Below are 16,903 nucleotides of genomic sequence, written 5' to 3' on the forward strand. Positions count from 1 at the left end.
AAAATCCAAGCTAAGCAAAACAACATACAACTAAATAAGATAAGCCCTTGAGGTATTTCAACATGGTTACATCAGAATAATCTATATATGAATAAAGCTTAAGTAAGCCACTACGATATTAGAGATGGTTTACAATATTTTTCAGAGAAGTGTAAGTACCCACAACCCCAACAAAAGACCCTATTACCATAATGCAAAGTATTGTCATCAACTCGAACCCAAATCTACGAACTACTGCACTGTTAATCTTCAGGTAGAATAGGCAGGGCAACAAGATTGAGACTGTGACACTCAGAAATGCACCGACGAATGCCATGATGTAACCGAAAAATGGAACCATCAGCGCCACACAGACGGTGCTTATCACAATCACAGTTCTCACCATGATGCTGAAAATGGCATGACTGTTGCGAAAATGGCGTGTGTCCTCTATTGCAGTAGCAATTGGAGTGATAATAATTGCATACTTGGTCAGGGGGTTAACTATTGTAACGTAGATTGCTACTTTTGAACTGATTTTCTGGACTGGAAGATTTAATGTCACTTGAGACTTCAAATATTCTCCAAACATCAAGTAACCCAAAACCGCCATGGTTCCATAGGTGACGGTACTTGTTATGAAGCATACAAGCAAAACCTGCGACATTAAGTAACCGGAAAGTTAAAATCATTTCATTTGAATAAAATCAATCAGTTCAGCATCACAGATCATGAAGTTTAACCTTTGGGAATTGGCTTCTGTCTTTCATGGAATTGCACAATGTGGGAAAAACTGCATGGCCACAGTAACAGAACACATACAAGCTGACAGTAGTAGGCAATCCTTTCCAGTTCAGGAGATCACCTTTTTCTTCAAATCCCACACTATCAACAGCACCAACCCAAAAAACACAAGCAACCAAGATAATTGAAGCCAAAACCCCGCCGGCAGAAACATATGCCAGCAATCCCAAGTTCTTCAACCATGTAGTTGGTAGTATTACAAGGGCAGTGGCTAAAACAAAGCACTGCTTACCTCCAACTGTGTGGCCTGCCATGGTTATACTCATGTTTGGAAACAACTGGTTTAAGTTATCACCTTCTAGTAATAGAAATTCAACTGCAACCAAATACAACTCAAGGTACATGAAGATGGAAATGGCCACTCTTCCTTTGCATCCAAAAGCAACTTGGCCAATGTCAGGATAAGTTTTTATCTGCGGATTTGAGTCCATACATCGCTGTAGAAGCAGCCCCGTATACCAACACAAGATTGCTACTGAGAAGAGAAGCACTAAACTCAACCACCCTCCTTGAGATAGAGCAAATGGAATGGATAATATTCCAACACCTGAGGAAACAAGGTAATATAATAAAGTGACTAAGTGAGTTAATACTTATTATTCTTGGCTTAATGGTTTTTCCCTGCATAGTTTGAAGAGACAGTTACCTGATAATGTGTTGAGTCCATTGAAGCAGGTTCTGAAAAATGTGGTGCCTTTGATTGGCTCAAGTGGTTGAATCTGGCTCTCTATCTTCTCTATTTTGAAGGTGGACAACTCCATCTTTGTGTTGCCCACTGAGAAAGCTTTGATTCATTTATGAGGGACGTCCAGATATAAATAAGATACATGACCAAGCAAGCATTTCCATAAATGGCTTGAAATTTCATTATGAAAATGATTGATTCCTGGGAAAAAAAGGCCAGGTAATTAGGAAATGAGTAGATAGCCACACGTACAGCAACATCCGCAATAAGTTCAAGAGCATTAGGCAGTAGAATATCTGCAAATTAACGCATGTGGTGGGAATTACAAGTCGTTGTGGCTTTGTGTAGGTTTTCTAAAAGGAATTCCACTTACATGTCACAGCCATTGCTTTGCTCTTTATGAAATTAAGCTTCTGCTATTGTCAAGAAGACGTGTGCCCTTCAACTAGCCTACGTGCATATATAGCTCAATTAATAAGTTCTGTCTTATGGCTCGGTATCTGTAATCAATTCTAAACATAGCAAATAGGTAGCTAAACTCTATAAACATCCTTTTACAATAATCACAATACTAAGTGAGTAAGAAATGATCGTTAAACAGACTACTGGAGTGTATGTTCAGTCCTTTCCTCTTCATATAATTATAACAAAATAGCACTTAAACAGCTAGAAAAAGCACACCCCCGTATCTTAATTCATCACTAACATATATAGCTATGTCCTTTTCCATACTTTTGTTTAAAGGGAAAATAATTGTAACAGAAAAGAAATCATTGAAAATGTGTATGTTGATCGAGCAGTTCTTTATCAGCTGCAAAGAAAAAGCATTCATGAATCTTGATGGAAAAGAGAATATTCAAACTGATTTTCTTATTATGCATATCAGTACACGACCACGAAATTTCAAGCAATGTGGGATATATTCTTAAGTAGGGAGAGTAATACTACTTTGTAAGGATGTCTGAACCAAATCCACAGTAGAGCACTATTTTTTTCTTTGATATGAAAATAGCTTTTGTTCTTGTGCAGTAGTGCTTTAAATTGTATTGGACTCATTTTGCACTACCCAGAAAGTAATTGCAAACCAATCCATTCCAACAACAATGGTAGCTTGTGATTTGTTTGTCCCATGATGCCAGACATTTGACTACGTACCAATATTGTGCACAGAGTGGAACCATGACACCATTATCAGCAAGAAACTAAGGTAATCGTTCTAATTGCTTTGCATTATTGCATGATAATGGGGACTGAAGCAGTAGTGCAGCATAGAGCAGCAGATAGTTACTGTACGTTTTCAGATAGACCTTTAGGCTTCAGCAATGCAATGGTAAACTTTACGATCAGTTCAATACGGCATCAGTCATTATCTAGGTTTCGTAACGCATTGGTATGACTATTGAATCTCACCGTGTGTAATTCATATCGAATTTGATCGGCAGAAACTTATTTACAGTTGTTTCATTGTCGAAAATATTTCAAAATAGGAAAACCATCGGTCTCAGGGAAGCCTAACCTCTTTAATAATTTGGAGTATTCCTCATTAAAGATGTTAGCCTTCCTTACCCAAAGAAAGAGCCATCACGGGTGACTGAAAGAGCCTGCCTAAATTGATTGTTTTGGCAAATTATGAAGATGATTCAATGATTCTATTGTAAAGATCAAAAGATCAACGATATATTGCATGGAATATTGAATATTCAGAAGCTTTTGAAAAGAAATTGAAAGGCACATAAGAAAGGAAAACCTGATATAATGTCACTGGCCAATGTCAAATTACTGTTTAAAATCAAAGTTCTTGATGTGGGTGGCTTTCAAAATTAAAAGGCGGGACTAGTGTCAGTTGGGTGGGGGCTTGAGTTGGGCTGTTCTTATCATAATCTTGTTGATAGATCATGAAATGTCTAATTTCTGAGAGGATCATAGACAAACTTGTTGGGCTCGGCCTGTTATCAACTCCCCACATTAAAAAGACGCTCGTCAAACATCATCCACGCTCAACCCAACTTATACACGGCACCAAATCCAATCACTGTTATAAGAAAATATCATAACGAGCAAAGGTACTATATGAGTCGAAGCAGCCAGCCACTAACAAGTAACATAATCAAATGTTATGACGTAACAAGCGAATCCGTTTGTGTATATGAAATTCGAGAATCAACCACGAATATTATCATAATAAAACACTCGAGTTGTATGTAGACTACATAAATCATAATAACACTAACTTGTGGCAGCATCGACCGCGTTTGGCATCCGGAATAGGAATGAATTAGGATAGTATTCATATTAGACTAGGATAAGATTGGATTTGTTTTAAATCTTTCGTGAGTTTGGTAAAAAAATTGGAGATGGAATGGATATATACAAAGTTCAGATAATCTCGTTCTTCAATGCTTCTTCTTCCACGCTGATTAGTACTCGCTCCTTGACAGTCACTCGCAGAGAGTCATCTCCACCGGTAACGGCCACAAGGCTATGGCCCTCTCTTAATCAGCTCAATTTGCCGGTTTGCAGTCTACACAATTTGCTAGTCTTTGATCGACAACAAGTTCAAATTTGAATTCGCACTGGAGATACGTAGGAGACTAAGCTGGATTGTTACTGATCGAGATGGAGAGGATGGTGAGGACTAGCAACGATAGAGGATATGTGGCTGGGGAGGTGACGAAAGTTGAGGGATAAACTTAGGGACTGAAGAAATATAACAATTGTTTGTATTTTGGTGCAGAAGAGTGGTTGGTCAATTAGTCAACATTCATGCTTGTTTATTGAAATCTGGTATGATTATTTCATATACCACCTCTCCAGCAGGATATGATATACTACCTTGACAAGATTTAAATTTTCTATAAATTGCATTTTGAATCACCAAACACATATTGGATTTATTTTATTCCTATCCTGTTACATATCATGTGTAACACATATCATTTATGAAGACAACTCTAGCTACGTAACAAAGAACCAACCGACCATATTTGCTTGATCAAGACGAAAGATCACAAACACCAAAAGCTCATGATCTGAACGGGAAAGGGATCCGGATCCTCTCCTAACCTACAAATTTACCTGACCATGCTGACCTTATGTGAGATGACGACACGTGGAAAATTGGATCCAATGACTGCAATTCGTCTTTTCATTCTCAGCCCTTTCTCTCTACTGATCTCCTTTCTCTCCTTTATTGTTCCGTTCTTCCTCTAGGTTCTCCTTCCTTTGTTCTTTCTCCTTCTATTCTTCAATCTTCACTCTGCGTAAGTTATATCACGCCCATGCCTACTACTCTTTCTCGATCTAATCTTTTGTTGGGCCCGTCTTGCTCATATCAAAATTTGGATTGGTATGAAACAATGAGTATAGCACAAGATCGAATGGCATAATGGGTGTCTAAACTTGTTGGCAAAACAAAACGAATCTCTATGAATGAATGAGAATAACTAGAAGAGAAGTGAGTTCATCTCTCAGATTTGTGCCATGCCCAAGATGGAGATTGTGAATGAGGATTCAATTCCAAAGTTGTTCAAGTGAGTATGGTTCTAGAAATCTGGTGGATTTTGGTTGTTCCTGCAAATTTTTCAGAATCAGGTAATGGAAGTTTACAAGGAACAAAACCCTTCCAATCCCAAATGAAAGCAGATAAGTGACTCGCAATTCTGAAATTCAAAGAGACGAATTGATTTGGCGGTTGAGTAGTAGGCACTATGCAGGTAGGAGAAGAAGTTCAGTAGAGAGTAGTCAGAGAACAAAGAGAGGGGAGAGAGACCACGTGTGGCTGAGAATGAAAGAAGAATTAAAGCCATCAGATCCAGTTTTTCCACGTGTCCCAATCTTACAGAAGGTCGGCAAGGTCAGGTGGATTTGTTGCTACCACGTGAGAGGATCCGAATCCACGGGAAAGACCTTCCGAGCATGACCGGGAATAGTAACTCCAGAATGAGAAGCCGACACGTGGACAGGCTAACCCGACCCGGGAAAGGCCCAACAATTGCGACCCGGGAAAACCAAAGACAAGGTCGTTTGTTTTTTCAGAGCAAAAAAAAAAAAAACACAGTGGGGGATTAGAGAAAGAGAGAGAGGGCGAGGGAAGCACAGAGGGATTATTGCCCTCCGTCTCCGATTCCCAAACTTCCCTCAAACCCTAACCCCCCCTTTTAAAACGACGCCGTTTTAGCCAATTCCACTCGCATGAATCTCGTCTCATTCTCACGCGCCGATTCTTAACCTTTTCATGCGACGATTGCCTTCCCGTAAAGGGGTCAGCAGTTCGAAACCTACCGACGACGACATGGATCCGGTCAAGCTCCAAATCCGGTCCAGCACCCGATCCAATCTCTTCTCCCGCAGCCCCAAGCACACTGCCACCGCCAGATCAAGCTTCCTCCTCCTCTCCTCCGTCGCGATCGCCGTCGCGCTCCTCCTCTGCTACCTCCTCTTCTTCACCGGAGCTTCAAAAACCTCCAAGCGCTATGGGATTGTCATCGACGGCGGCAGCACCGGGACGAGAGTCCACGTCTTCGGGTATGAAGCCGACGGCGGGTTCGACTTCGGAAAGGACGGGTCGGCGTCGCTGCGGGTCAGCCCGGGGCTGTCGTCGTTCGCGGAGGATCCGAGAGCGGCGGGCGGGTCGTTGAGGGAGCTTGTTGAGTTTGCAAAGGGGAAGGTGCCGAAGGAGCAGTGGGGGAGCACGGAGGTTAGGCTTATGGCCACGGCGGGGCTCCGGCTGCTGGATTTGGATGTTCAGAGTCGGATTCTGGAGTCTTGTAGACAAGTGCTGAGGAGCTCCGGGTTTAAGTTCCAGGACGAGTGGGCTTCTGTCATTACAGGTATTGCAATGCTGTAATAGCCTTGTGTGAATTATGCTTCGGTTTTTCGACGGCTTAATTTCAGTGGCATAACTGGCATTGTACGAATTTAGCTGATAGATGATGATTTCATGTGCTAGAAGCCTAGAATTGACTGTAAGCCACAATGTGCATAGTTGATTGTGTGCTTACACATTTTGTTGATTCATATGATATGTTAGCTTTTAAATGTGTGGTTCATATTGTTTTTGTGATGTCATGTGAGAAGATAAAAGGCTTTTATTCTGGCGATTTATAATGTGCGGATTGTCTGAGCTGTTTTTTCCGAAAGTGGTGGTGCTAAAAGTTATGGTTGATGTAGGTTCTGATGAAGGACTATATGCGTGGGTTGTGGCAAACCATGCCCTTGGAACTCTTGGTGGTGATCCTTTGAAGACAATTGGGATTATTGAACTTGGTGGTGCTTCCACTCAGGTTTGGTTTTATGAACCTGGTTCCAATTTGTAAATGATATGTTAGTGACAGGCACTAACAATATAGTAGAAAGGGCAGGAACACTGATACTTTCTTAATGCAATTAGATTTTTTTTAAAGCCCCTCCTTTTATCAACAGAATTGTTTTGGTTATTTTTCAGGTGACATTTGTTTCAAGTGAGCCCATGCCTCCTCAGTTTGCGCGTCCCGTCAAAGTTGGAAATGTCACCTACAATATCTACAGTCACAGCTTTCTTCATTATGGCCAGGTTCAACTTGTCATAACTATCAGATAAATAGAAGTGTCGGAAGTAAATTTTCACTCAGGTACTATATTATGAGTTGAAGTTCATAACTACTTTTGTACTGCAGAATGTTGCATATGAATCCTTGAAGGAAGCACTTGCTTCAGGGGACTTCAGCTCAGGTAATGCTTTGCATTCAGTACCTATTTATTGCATACTTTGAAACTTAAATCATTTATTTCATGAGACCATGACTCATGCTTAAATCCAATTTGAATTTGTGAGTCTGGCAACCATGAAGTTGACATCTCTTTGTTACGCACACAATTTGGAATATGGTTGTCTGTCATACTAGGATCTGGCTCTACATTTTAGTGGGATGGATTTCTGCTGGTTCAATTCTTCTTGGGCTTATTGTTACATATGGAAACTTAAAAATTCTAGAACTAGTATCTTGTATACCATACTTTGGGTAATACGCTAATACAATAAGAAACGGTATTTGCTGTTATGCTGGTTGTATGACCTGCCTACCATTTTATTGGCTCTTCAATTTACGGAGAAGTCATTCTGATTGACTTACTAGCCCCTGGGACATATAATATTTTTGGATTTTGTACTCCTTCCCCCCTTCCTAATTATTAACCATATTGAAACAGTATCATTGGCCATACTTAAAGATGGCCTAAGACGATTGTTACAATCTGATTCGGCTGTCAATTCCTTCTTCTGTTAGGTGCATGGATACTTTATTATTGTTGTGCCACTGTTGTATTTTTCATAGATTTATAACATTTCCTTTTTTACTAATGCAGCTTCAGAAGCACTTCGAGAAAGAATGACAATTGATCCTTGCACTCCTAAAGGATATTTATATGACATGGAGTCTGCAAAGCTTTCACCAGGTTCTTTGGGTGAGAAGGATAAATATTTATCTGCTCTGCAATCTAGGGGTAACTTTTCCGAGTGCAGATCTGCTGCAAACATGATGTTGCAAAAAGGAAAAGGTCATACTGTCTCTCACCATAATGTCATTTTTGTATGCAATAGAATTTCTTTTTGCTTTGTTTTGACATGTATTATCTCTTTGTTCGGTATCAGAGAAATGTTCATATCAACCCTGCAGTATAGGATCAACTTTCATGCCAAAGCTTCAGGGGATGTTTCTGGCTACAGAAAATTTCTTTCACACGTCCAAGGTTTTCATATGCTCCATGCTTCAGCATTATTGGTTAATAGAATATAGTTTTTTAAACAATATTATTCTAATGTTCATTTTGGAGAAATTACAATGATACATCTTTTTCTGTTGATAACGTATCACTAACTTAAATTGTGCATGTAATTCTGTGTTTCTTACACCCTCCTTTACTTCTTGCCTAGTTCTTTGGTTTGGGTCCAAGGGCATATCTTTCAAATCTGATGATTGCTGGTCAACAATTCTGTGGAGAGGATTGGTCAAAGTTAAAGAAGAGATATCAATCATTTGATGAAGAAGCTTTGCTGCAGTTTTGCTTCTCTTCAGCATATTCAGTGGCCTTACTTCATGACAGTCTTGGAATCTCTTTGGATGATGAAAGGTAATACTCAGTTTACTGCAGATTTGTATCTCCTCAATATAGAGTTTGGACTGGCTCGATGCAGTTTGTCGTTCTATAGTGTGTATGCCGAAATAGTAACTCTTCTGTCTCAATGCATTGTTAATCGGTGTTATGTGCCCACTGAATCATTGAATCTTATCAATTGTAATTACTCCTATACCAGGATCAGGGTTGCAAATCAGATTGGAAGTATTCCACTTGACTGGGCTTTGGGAGCTTTCATCTTGCAAAGCGCATCTGACTTGGACGTAGGGCACAATGATTGGATTTCAGCCATAATTAGTGATGGATCGCCCACGCTGCTGTCAATAATTTTCATATTTGCAATTTTGTTGTTTACAGTGTGGTCTCTTTCAAAGTGGAGGAAGCAGCCCCAGCTGAAGACGATTTATGATCTGGAGAAAGGGCGGTATATAATCACCCGTATAAATAGGAGTTGATAGATTCTGCTAGAAGAAATGTCCACTTGTTATGTAGATGTGGAGGGAATGAGTGGCACAACATGGTAAATTGAATTTCACTCTAGCAGCCTCGGTTTAGAGCCCAAGGCTACCCTCATAAGATTATCAACTGGAGATGAGATTGTACATTGTGGGCGGGATTTCTCCACAGAATGTAGAGTAAGGTGCTGGAGCTAGGTTTAGATTCCCGTTTTGGAACCGAGGGAGTCCGGTGCCTCTCGTTGATTATGCTTACAGGCTCTCGCTTCTACCCGTGGGGAAGGATGTCGAACACTGTATTGTTGTGTGATACTACGTTAACGTTAATGCACAGGCTCTGCTGCTTTCTCCTCATACAATTATTCTTATACCTCCACAGATTCATTCATGGCATCAGGTTTCCAAATTCCATGTTTTAGCTGGTGATTCAGTCATCTCTGGACTGATGTATGGAAAGAGTTGTATTGTAATCTTTCACTTTCAGTGAGAAATGAATATTGTGATTCCGGAAATCAATGTTATGAAAGAACAGCACGAACCTTCTTCCATTTGAATGCCCGTCCCAGGCAGTAGTTGTAACAAAACGGCAGCCTTCCCCTTCCTGAAACCACTCGTGCTTTATTTGCTTATAAAAATGAAGCACGAGTGCCCCTTCTTGACTAATATTTGTTTGACGCTGTGATATATTCGCTTTCCGGTTTTTCATCGTCTTTCAAATGGAAATGTCTCGGCATTTGTCCTTTTGGCTAAGCAAACCTTCCTTGGTGTTTAAACTTTAAAGTAAACTACTACCTATTTAGCTGTCAAACGATGACAAAGTCCTGAGGCCACTCGTTTGAAACTTTGAATTATTGAATGGTCTTACAACTTTGATGTATTCGTTATCCTACCAAATTTGTCCACAGGGAACCAATAATGCATCCCATTCTAAATAATTGAAAACATAGTAAATGGACCATGTTCCAAACCACTCTACCGGGGCTCTAATTTAAACAAGAGTTGCAAATATCCAAGACTCTGCAGGTGGAACTATTCAACAGTATGTAGGCTCTGGTTGGTTCACCAAAATAATGCACTTGATTATGTTCGTTTGTCAAGTCTATGTCTCATATGTCTGAGAGAAAAAAAAAATAGCCTCAACTGTTTGATTTCTTTTTCTTCTATGTTTGTTACAAAAAAATGGTGATTGAGTGAGCTAACGTTCTGGGATCATGAGCAATTTAAGATGGGTCTCTTTGTAAGGGGATGCTTTTCTTAAACTAGGATTCGTGAATTAATATCGAAATCGCAGTAAAATGTGAAACCTATGCTAGTAAAATCATATTTTACATTTTTTTTTGTACAAAAAATGGTGGACGGGTGAGTCTACACTCTGGGCCCGGAGAGCAGATACGATACATGTCTTTTCTAGGGGGTGTTTATCACATGCGGATAATCGAACTAGTGATCTCATATTACCAAGAGTATCACATCAGCATTTACCCAACATGCAGATGCAACCTGCATTACCACTAGGGGTAAATCATATTTTGCATTTTGCAACGTCTTGGAGACGAAAAGTAGAATTTCACATCCGCATAAATAATTTGTGCCCTCACGCCAAGCCACTTAAATACAAAAGAATGGGGTCATTTACGCGGCAACGAAAACCAGACTGACGAAAACGCCCCTGAAATAGTTCGGTGAAGCCGAGGATAGGAGTCGTAGGACCCCGTCGCACTATATATAGTAATCAGCTCGTTGTGGTTGTTGGTATTTTGGGTAAATCCAAATTATAAAGTAAAACGAAGAAGCGGAATTGTCTCTCTTCCCCTGAGCCAGCCAATTTTCGTATCGCCGTTTTGAATTTCCTTCCCAAATTCGGAGGTAACGTCTCTCCCAATACCCGCTTCCCCCTTCTCTCTCTCAGAAGCCTCCGATCCGCTGTGCTCTGTCCCAGCGCGGTCCCTGTGCTTCCTAGGGCTTTGAATTTTGACCAGATTGTGATTAGGTTTTTTCAATTTTGATCAGGTTGTGATTTGTACAGAGTGTAAAATGAGCGACCACCTGGTGTTGTACGTCGACCGTCTCGTTCGCCCTGTGGCCTCGCAGCCGCCGTCCGAGCCTGCTGCTGAGGAGGCGGCGGCGAGGGAGACCGAGGCGGGGCCGTCGAGCTCGGTTGCGGAGGCGGAGGAGGACGGGGAGGAGGAGCCGCTGATTCAGACGGCGGAGTGCCGGATTTGCCAGGATGAGGATAGCGTGAATAATTTGGAAACTCCTTGCGGTTGTTGCGGCAGCCTCAAGGTTAGTTGGTTCTGTTACAGTTTTTGGATTTGATTTTGCGGAATTGAAATGATTGATGTAAATGTGGCAATTTCGTATTGGTAAATGTCGATTGTTAGCTTTGTAGTTGTTTGTTTTTGACTTTTGATTGTGTATAGTGGAATATGGTGGTTAATTTTGTTTGGTGAAATGTGATACATGTGTTGTTATGTGTTTTCGTTGGAATTATTCAACGAGTTTTAATCTTATTATTTTTTGCAGTATGCTCATAGGAAGTGTGTTCAGCATTGGTGCAATGAGAAAGGAGATATTATATGTGAAATTTGCCATCAGGTTTGCTTCTTGGATCTTTTGTGTGCCATAAGTTTTAATTTATATTGGAATGTGTGGGATCGACCATGTCATGAGGAATCCAAACTTGTAATGAGAGTATGGATGGCATTTACTTAGGATTTATGATGTGATATGGTACGGAAGGTTGATGAACCTTGACTTCATGAATTAAAGGATACTGAAGGGCCATGTTTGTATCTATGAATATTAGATTAACTGGTGAATAGAAAGCCATTTGCATAAAGTTGTTCACATGGTTCTTAGATCTCCTGCGAAGTATGCTTTTATTATATTCATTCAACACTGAATAGATCAGTTATCCTTTTGAATTTGAAGAAGTAGCATTTTTGGATTAGCCATATGGCTAAATTGTTCGTAGTTGATATTGCTTCATCTGACATGTTAAAGGAAACTCAAGTTACTTCTTAGTATCAGGTCCAGCTTACATGTTGAATTTTGTATTATCTACAGCCTTACCAACCTGACTACACTGCACCTCCTCGTCCGCATCCTGACGAAACTACTATTGAAATGTGAGTGCCTTTCGTTCCCCCCTCGTTGTGTTCTAGTGGAAATACTTGCACGTTTTTTATCCTTTAAAGATGTTTGGTAACAATGCTAGTTAATACTACTTTACTTCTATCATTTTCATTGTGATGCAAAAGCATCCAAGACTTTCCACTTTACTTTAGGATTATAGTGGTGCTTCTTAGGGATTCCTTTCCCCATATTTGAGGAATATGACTAAATGTGATTGTAGGTTTGGGAATAGGAATATAGTTTTTCATGTAATGCATGTTTATAGGCATCTATTATCTTTTTCAAACTCTATTTATGTTCTTGGGTTTCTTGGACTACAACTAAATTATCTACTAGTTATACTTAAGTTCTTGTTAGTTGTGACTGTGATCCTACATTACTATATTGAATTGCCAAATGTATATGCAAGACAGTATAAGCTTCTGCACGTGTCTTATCATCTTTGGATCACTATGTTTCCTACAGAGGAGGCTGGACACTCTCTGGAGCTCCTTTGAGTTTGGATGATCCGCGCATCTTATCAATTACAGAAGCAGACCGTCAGTTTCTGGATACTGAATATGATGAGTATGCTGCTTCAGACAGTAGTGGGGCTCCATTTTTCCGATCTGTTGCCTTAATTGTAAGCCCATGAGCTTTTAAGGTTAAAACTGACATTTTGTTATATTAATTAGTGGTGTTTGTAATCTGTATTATGTGGACTGGATTTGAATTGTATTCACTTCATTTGGCAGCTAATGGCGCTTCTTATCTTGCGACATGCATTGAGGGTCACAGATAATAATTCTGATGATGATACCTCTGCCATCTTCTCAGTAAGTGGATTATAATTCTCATTTTCTTACTTGCCCATCTGACACTTTAGTATCAAATAAATCTGACTTTATAGTTCATTAATTGAATGCTTGTAGCTCTTTCTGCTTCGAGCGGCTGGATTTCTTTTGCCCTGCTACATTATGGCTTGGGCGATTAGTATCTTGCAGCGTCGACAGCAAAGACAGGTTAGTATTACAGTTTATTCTACTTTTAGGGGTAATTTTTGCAACTTTATGATTATAATATATTAATTAGTTTATTCTACTATTACCTGGCATGTTCCCTGGTTTTAACTTAAAATCAGAATCTAAGACTTTTAGAGTGCAACATGATTCATTTAATTTGTGCCGATGATTTTTATTAATTTTTATATTGTTTCATTATGAACAGGAAGCGGCAGCAATGGCAGCAACCCAAGTCGCTTTTGTTCTTCAATCTGGGCAACATGGGGGTCTGCAATTTGCGGTAGCATCAAGCCCCCCTGGAACGACTGCACAGCAAGAAACTGCCTAATCCTCATGTAGTCAGGAAAATGTGGGAGAGTTTTCTGTTCCATTGTGTGGCTGAGTAAGAGGAAATTAGTGAACAAATAAATGGAAACATTATGAACACATTTCACGTTTTCCAGAAATTTAAAAAGAGAAAGTAGAAACAAAAGAAAAGAGAAGGCTACAGCTTGATGATATAGCTTCCCAGTTACCTATCTGTCTGGTTGTCATGTATTTCATGTATGTATTTATATTAATTTCATTCAACCAGGGAAAAAGGAAACAGTTATTTTCCTTCTAGTTACCCTTCACCACAGCTGGTTGTGATCTGGAACAGGTCGTCTTGTTCAAATTGAAAATATTTGCCCTGTTTGTTGATCCTATTTTGTATAATACTTTTTGTTATCCAATTTCCATACAAGGCTTAAGTAATTCTTTTCATTGTCATTTTGCTCTGTACATGAATGATGATAGAGATTCCTAACCTGGAATCAAATAAATGTTTGCAAGTCTTTGATCTGGGTCTTTGAATTGTTGTCTTCAATCTCTGAACTTCAGAATGTGAGATGCTGCTTATACCCATGAACTTGGTCAGGTTTGGAACAGTATACCATCTATAGAAGGATTGCTCATTTTTAGTACATTGGTATTGTTTGCAAGATGGGATCATGGATTCACTATAGATCTCAGCATACAGTGACTTAGACTAAAACGAGGTAGTAGATTTGTTGATAATTAATGATAAAGAAGGGAGCATATATTCTCACACTGTTGGTATGATTATGATCCAAGATGAATGATCGTAAAGTAGATAAAGGGAAGCTTCGATCTCTCTTTAGCTGTTTAGCATATAGTTTGGGGACATTCTGTTTGCAGCTTCCAGTCACCTTTGTATTGTTGTACCTTTACCCTAAAGATGGGTTTATCCAGAAGCATTGTCCCAATTCGATCATTTTTTGAATAATAGGAGCACCATCTGCTTCGTACTCACTTATGTGTTCAAGTTCAGTAGGGCATGGGGAGCGCCTGAGAGCGAAGAACTCCCCCTCCGTGCCGGAATAGTACTCCTTTGAACTGAAAAGGTCGCATTTCTCGCGGAAGAAAAGAAAAGGTTAGCAAGTTTGTGATGAATCGGCCAGATACATTACACTGTCATGTTCACCATGAATATAGTCTTTTATGTTTAAAAATGTGGAAGGATGGAAGGAAAGGAAAAGAAGAAAAGAGAAAGAAGCTAAATTGTGCAAAGATCGGCTATGGTACTCAATTAATAGTTAAACTACAGTTCTTTCCCTCGTTGTCATCTTTAAACTTGCTTTGGTACTCATTGCCGCCATTGGTATGTAGCCCTTACGAGCATTGCTGTCATTTCACGAGACAGTTAAGTAAGGGAGTTTAAACTTTAAGTGCAGAAAGCCACAACTTTAAGACCAACCTCGAGAACGCTTAAAGCCTTAATTGGAATTGTTAACATAATCTCCAGTTGTTCTTTCTGGTTTAAATGATGTGGAATGGGATCCACGTCCACATTCACCAGATTAGTAAGAACAATGAAAGAATAAGCATTACTTGATTTATCATGACAACTAGATAGGTACGTAGCCGTACGAGGATATACAAACCAAAACAAGCAAATAGCCCCAGCTAGGTAGCATCTGTCTTTGTCTAAATTTGGAAAAAGGGTTCCAATTGGACTTGAAGTCGAAGACACAGCGTTGAGAATCCAAATGTTCTCAATGAAACGGTGAGCTCAATATGCACGAGGGTACGGCATGACACGAGATACGTTATTTTCTAAAATGTAATGTTTTAGATACGTTTTGTAAAATAATATTTATATATATATTAAATTCTAAAATTTGATCAAACAAACAATTAGAATACCTAAATCTCATCAATTTTACAATAAACATAAGTTCATGAATTAAATACTTAATAAATTCAAGCAAAACAAAATAATACGGTTAAGGGAGGGAAGGTATTAGATTAAGTTTTATTTACATGACAATGACAATTATAACCCCAAAACGTATTTAAAACGTACTCTGACCGTATCCACAGAGTTAACATATACTACATAGTTTGGGTGCGTATTTTCAGCGTTGGATACATATATGCAGCGTATCTAGCCCGTTCCCGTATCCGATACAGATACGATATGGGCATTCACTTTTCTGGACGTATCCGTGCATCATAGGATCAATCTCGATAGCAGCGGCTTTAGAAATACTTAATATGTCATTGTATTCATATACAAGCGATTATACTGTTACATTAGAGGAGATCGAACATGTTCTTGATGCCGCAAATGTTTATGGATGATGAGCATGTTCTTGTTTACTGTAATGCTTGATTTGTGAAACCTTCTTTCAGTTCTTTGGGTGGTTTAAACCTCGTGGAGAGAAAAATGGAGTAGAAAGCTACAACTCACTTGGCTCTTTTCACTTTAGCTGGGGGGTAAAAAGCAAAGAATCAGCATATTAACAAAAAACCATTCAAGCTGAGTGAGATTTGGTGGTTGCTTTGGATCATGACCAGTGACCAGTCGGCATTCACAATCGATCCTAATAAGGCTACATGTCATTCTCCCCAACATTCGATTAAAGTGCAGGAATTTATGCTTTAGAATGTTCCAAGTTGCATGTGATCTAAACTATTAAAAACACAGTACTCACTAAACAATGAGTTACAAAAAGAAAAAGATTGATCTGCAAAATGGGAGTGTCTTTGATTGAAGAAACTGAATGGGGGTTTAATCAATATTGGCACCCCCAACCAAACCCAAAGAAGAGCAAAGTAAAGCATAAAGAAACACATTTAGCACAAGAAACCAAGTACACTGGTCTTGATTGTTTTTAGTTGCATTGGGAAGAGAGCTTGGAAGAGTCTAAAGTGGATGAGGAGGAGATCTTAGAATGGCATAAAGCAAGTGTTTGTTTCTTTTGGTGGCTGCTCTGATCTGCTCTCTCTCTATTATATTCTGTTCTCCATTCTTAATTCTCCTCCAATATTCTCTATATGCATGGGCTTGCTTGCAACTGTTTGCAGCATCTGAGTTAATTGTCTGCCCAGTCATATATATTCCTATTTGAAAAACAAAAATCCTCCTTTTCTTAGTAGGAAAGGAACTGTGTTTTACCACAAAACCCCCCATTTCAAATCTCAACATTATGAACTTACAGAACCAGAAAGTACTGGTTACCTTGATGTCATTTCCTTGAGCACAACACAATCTGAGATGAAACTTGAAGAATCATAAACTGTTAAAGTTGGAATAAGTAAGTAGAGTTTGAATGTTACATATAAGATTATAAGCAGCATACACATGTGATGTGGCATGTGGGTGATAAGAGACCAAGAGACAAAAGCAAGGGAAATGATAGGGATGTAGGGAATCAAATGAAAAAAGATGCTTGGCTTCTCAAGGG

The 16,903-nt window shown here is 39.4% G+C and overlaps 3 protein-coding genes across 5 annotated transcripts; 2 read left to right on the forward strand and 1 right to left on the reverse strand.

Moving 5' to 3' along the window:
* Positions 1-118: 118 nt before the first annotated feature.
* LOC126791628 (amino acid transporter AVT1I-like) lies at positions 119-1,544 on the reverse strand. The gene is made up of 3 exons (XM_050518104.1): positions 1,430-1,544; positions 723-1,330; positions 119-637 (listed from the first exon to the last, which is right to left on the reverse strand). The coding sequence occupies exons 1-3, from the start codon at positions 1,542-1,544 to the stop codon at positions 119-121; spliced, it is 1,242 nt and encodes a 413-aa protein (XP_050374061.1).
* Positions 1,545-5,540: 3,996 nt separating this feature from the next.
* On the forward strand, positions 5,541-9,584 carry LOC126789944 (probable apyrase 6). 2 transcript variants are annotated; one of them, XM_050516029.1, is made up of 9 exons: positions 5,541-6,297; positions 6,638-6,750; positions 6,912-7,019; positions 7,123-7,177; positions 7,811-8,002; positions 8,097-8,194; positions 8,379-8,575; positions 8,760-8,844; positions 8,939-9,584. In XM_050516029.1, the coding sequence occupies exons 1-9, from the start codon at positions 5,703-5,705 to the stop codon at positions 8,975-8,977; spliced, it is 1,482 nt and encodes a 493-aa protein (XP_050371986.1). In that variant the 5' UTR covers positions 5,541-5,702; the 3' UTR covers positions 8,978-9,584. The 2 variants fall into 2 exon arrangements, with proteins under 2 accessions (XP_050371986.1, XP_050371984.1); XM_050516027.1 differs by having other exon boundaries at positions 8,760-9,584.
* Positions 9,585-10,777: 1,193 nt separating this feature from the next.
* On the forward strand, positions 10,778-14,006 carry LOC126790568 (uncharacterized). 2 transcript variants are annotated; one of them, XM_050516863.1, is made up of 8 exons: positions 10,778-10,902; positions 11,063-11,319; positions 11,560-11,631; positions 12,103-12,164; positions 12,637-12,793; positions 12,906-12,986; positions 13,083-13,172; positions 13,378-14,006. In XM_050516863.1, the coding sequence occupies exons 2-8, from the start codon at positions 11,071-11,073 to the stop codon at positions 13,498-13,500; spliced, it is 834 nt and encodes a 277-aa protein (XP_050372820.1). In that variant the 5' UTR covers positions 10,778-10,902; positions 11,063-11,070; the 3' UTR covers positions 13,501-14,006. The 2 variants fall into 2 exon arrangements, with proteins under 2 accessions (XP_050372820.1, XP_050372819.1); XM_050516862.1 differs by having other exon boundaries at positions 10,797-10,902; positions 11,047-11,319.
* The last annotated feature ends 2,897 nt before the right edge of the window (positions 14,007-16,903 follow it).

Source organism: Argentina anserina, chromosome 4 (assembly GCF_933775445.1).
Source record: "Argentina anserina chromosome 4, drPotAnse1.1, whole genome shotgun sequence".
Lineage (NCBI taxonomy): Eukaryota > Viridiplantae > Streptophyta > Magnoliopsida > Rosales > Rosaceae > Argentina > Argentina anserina.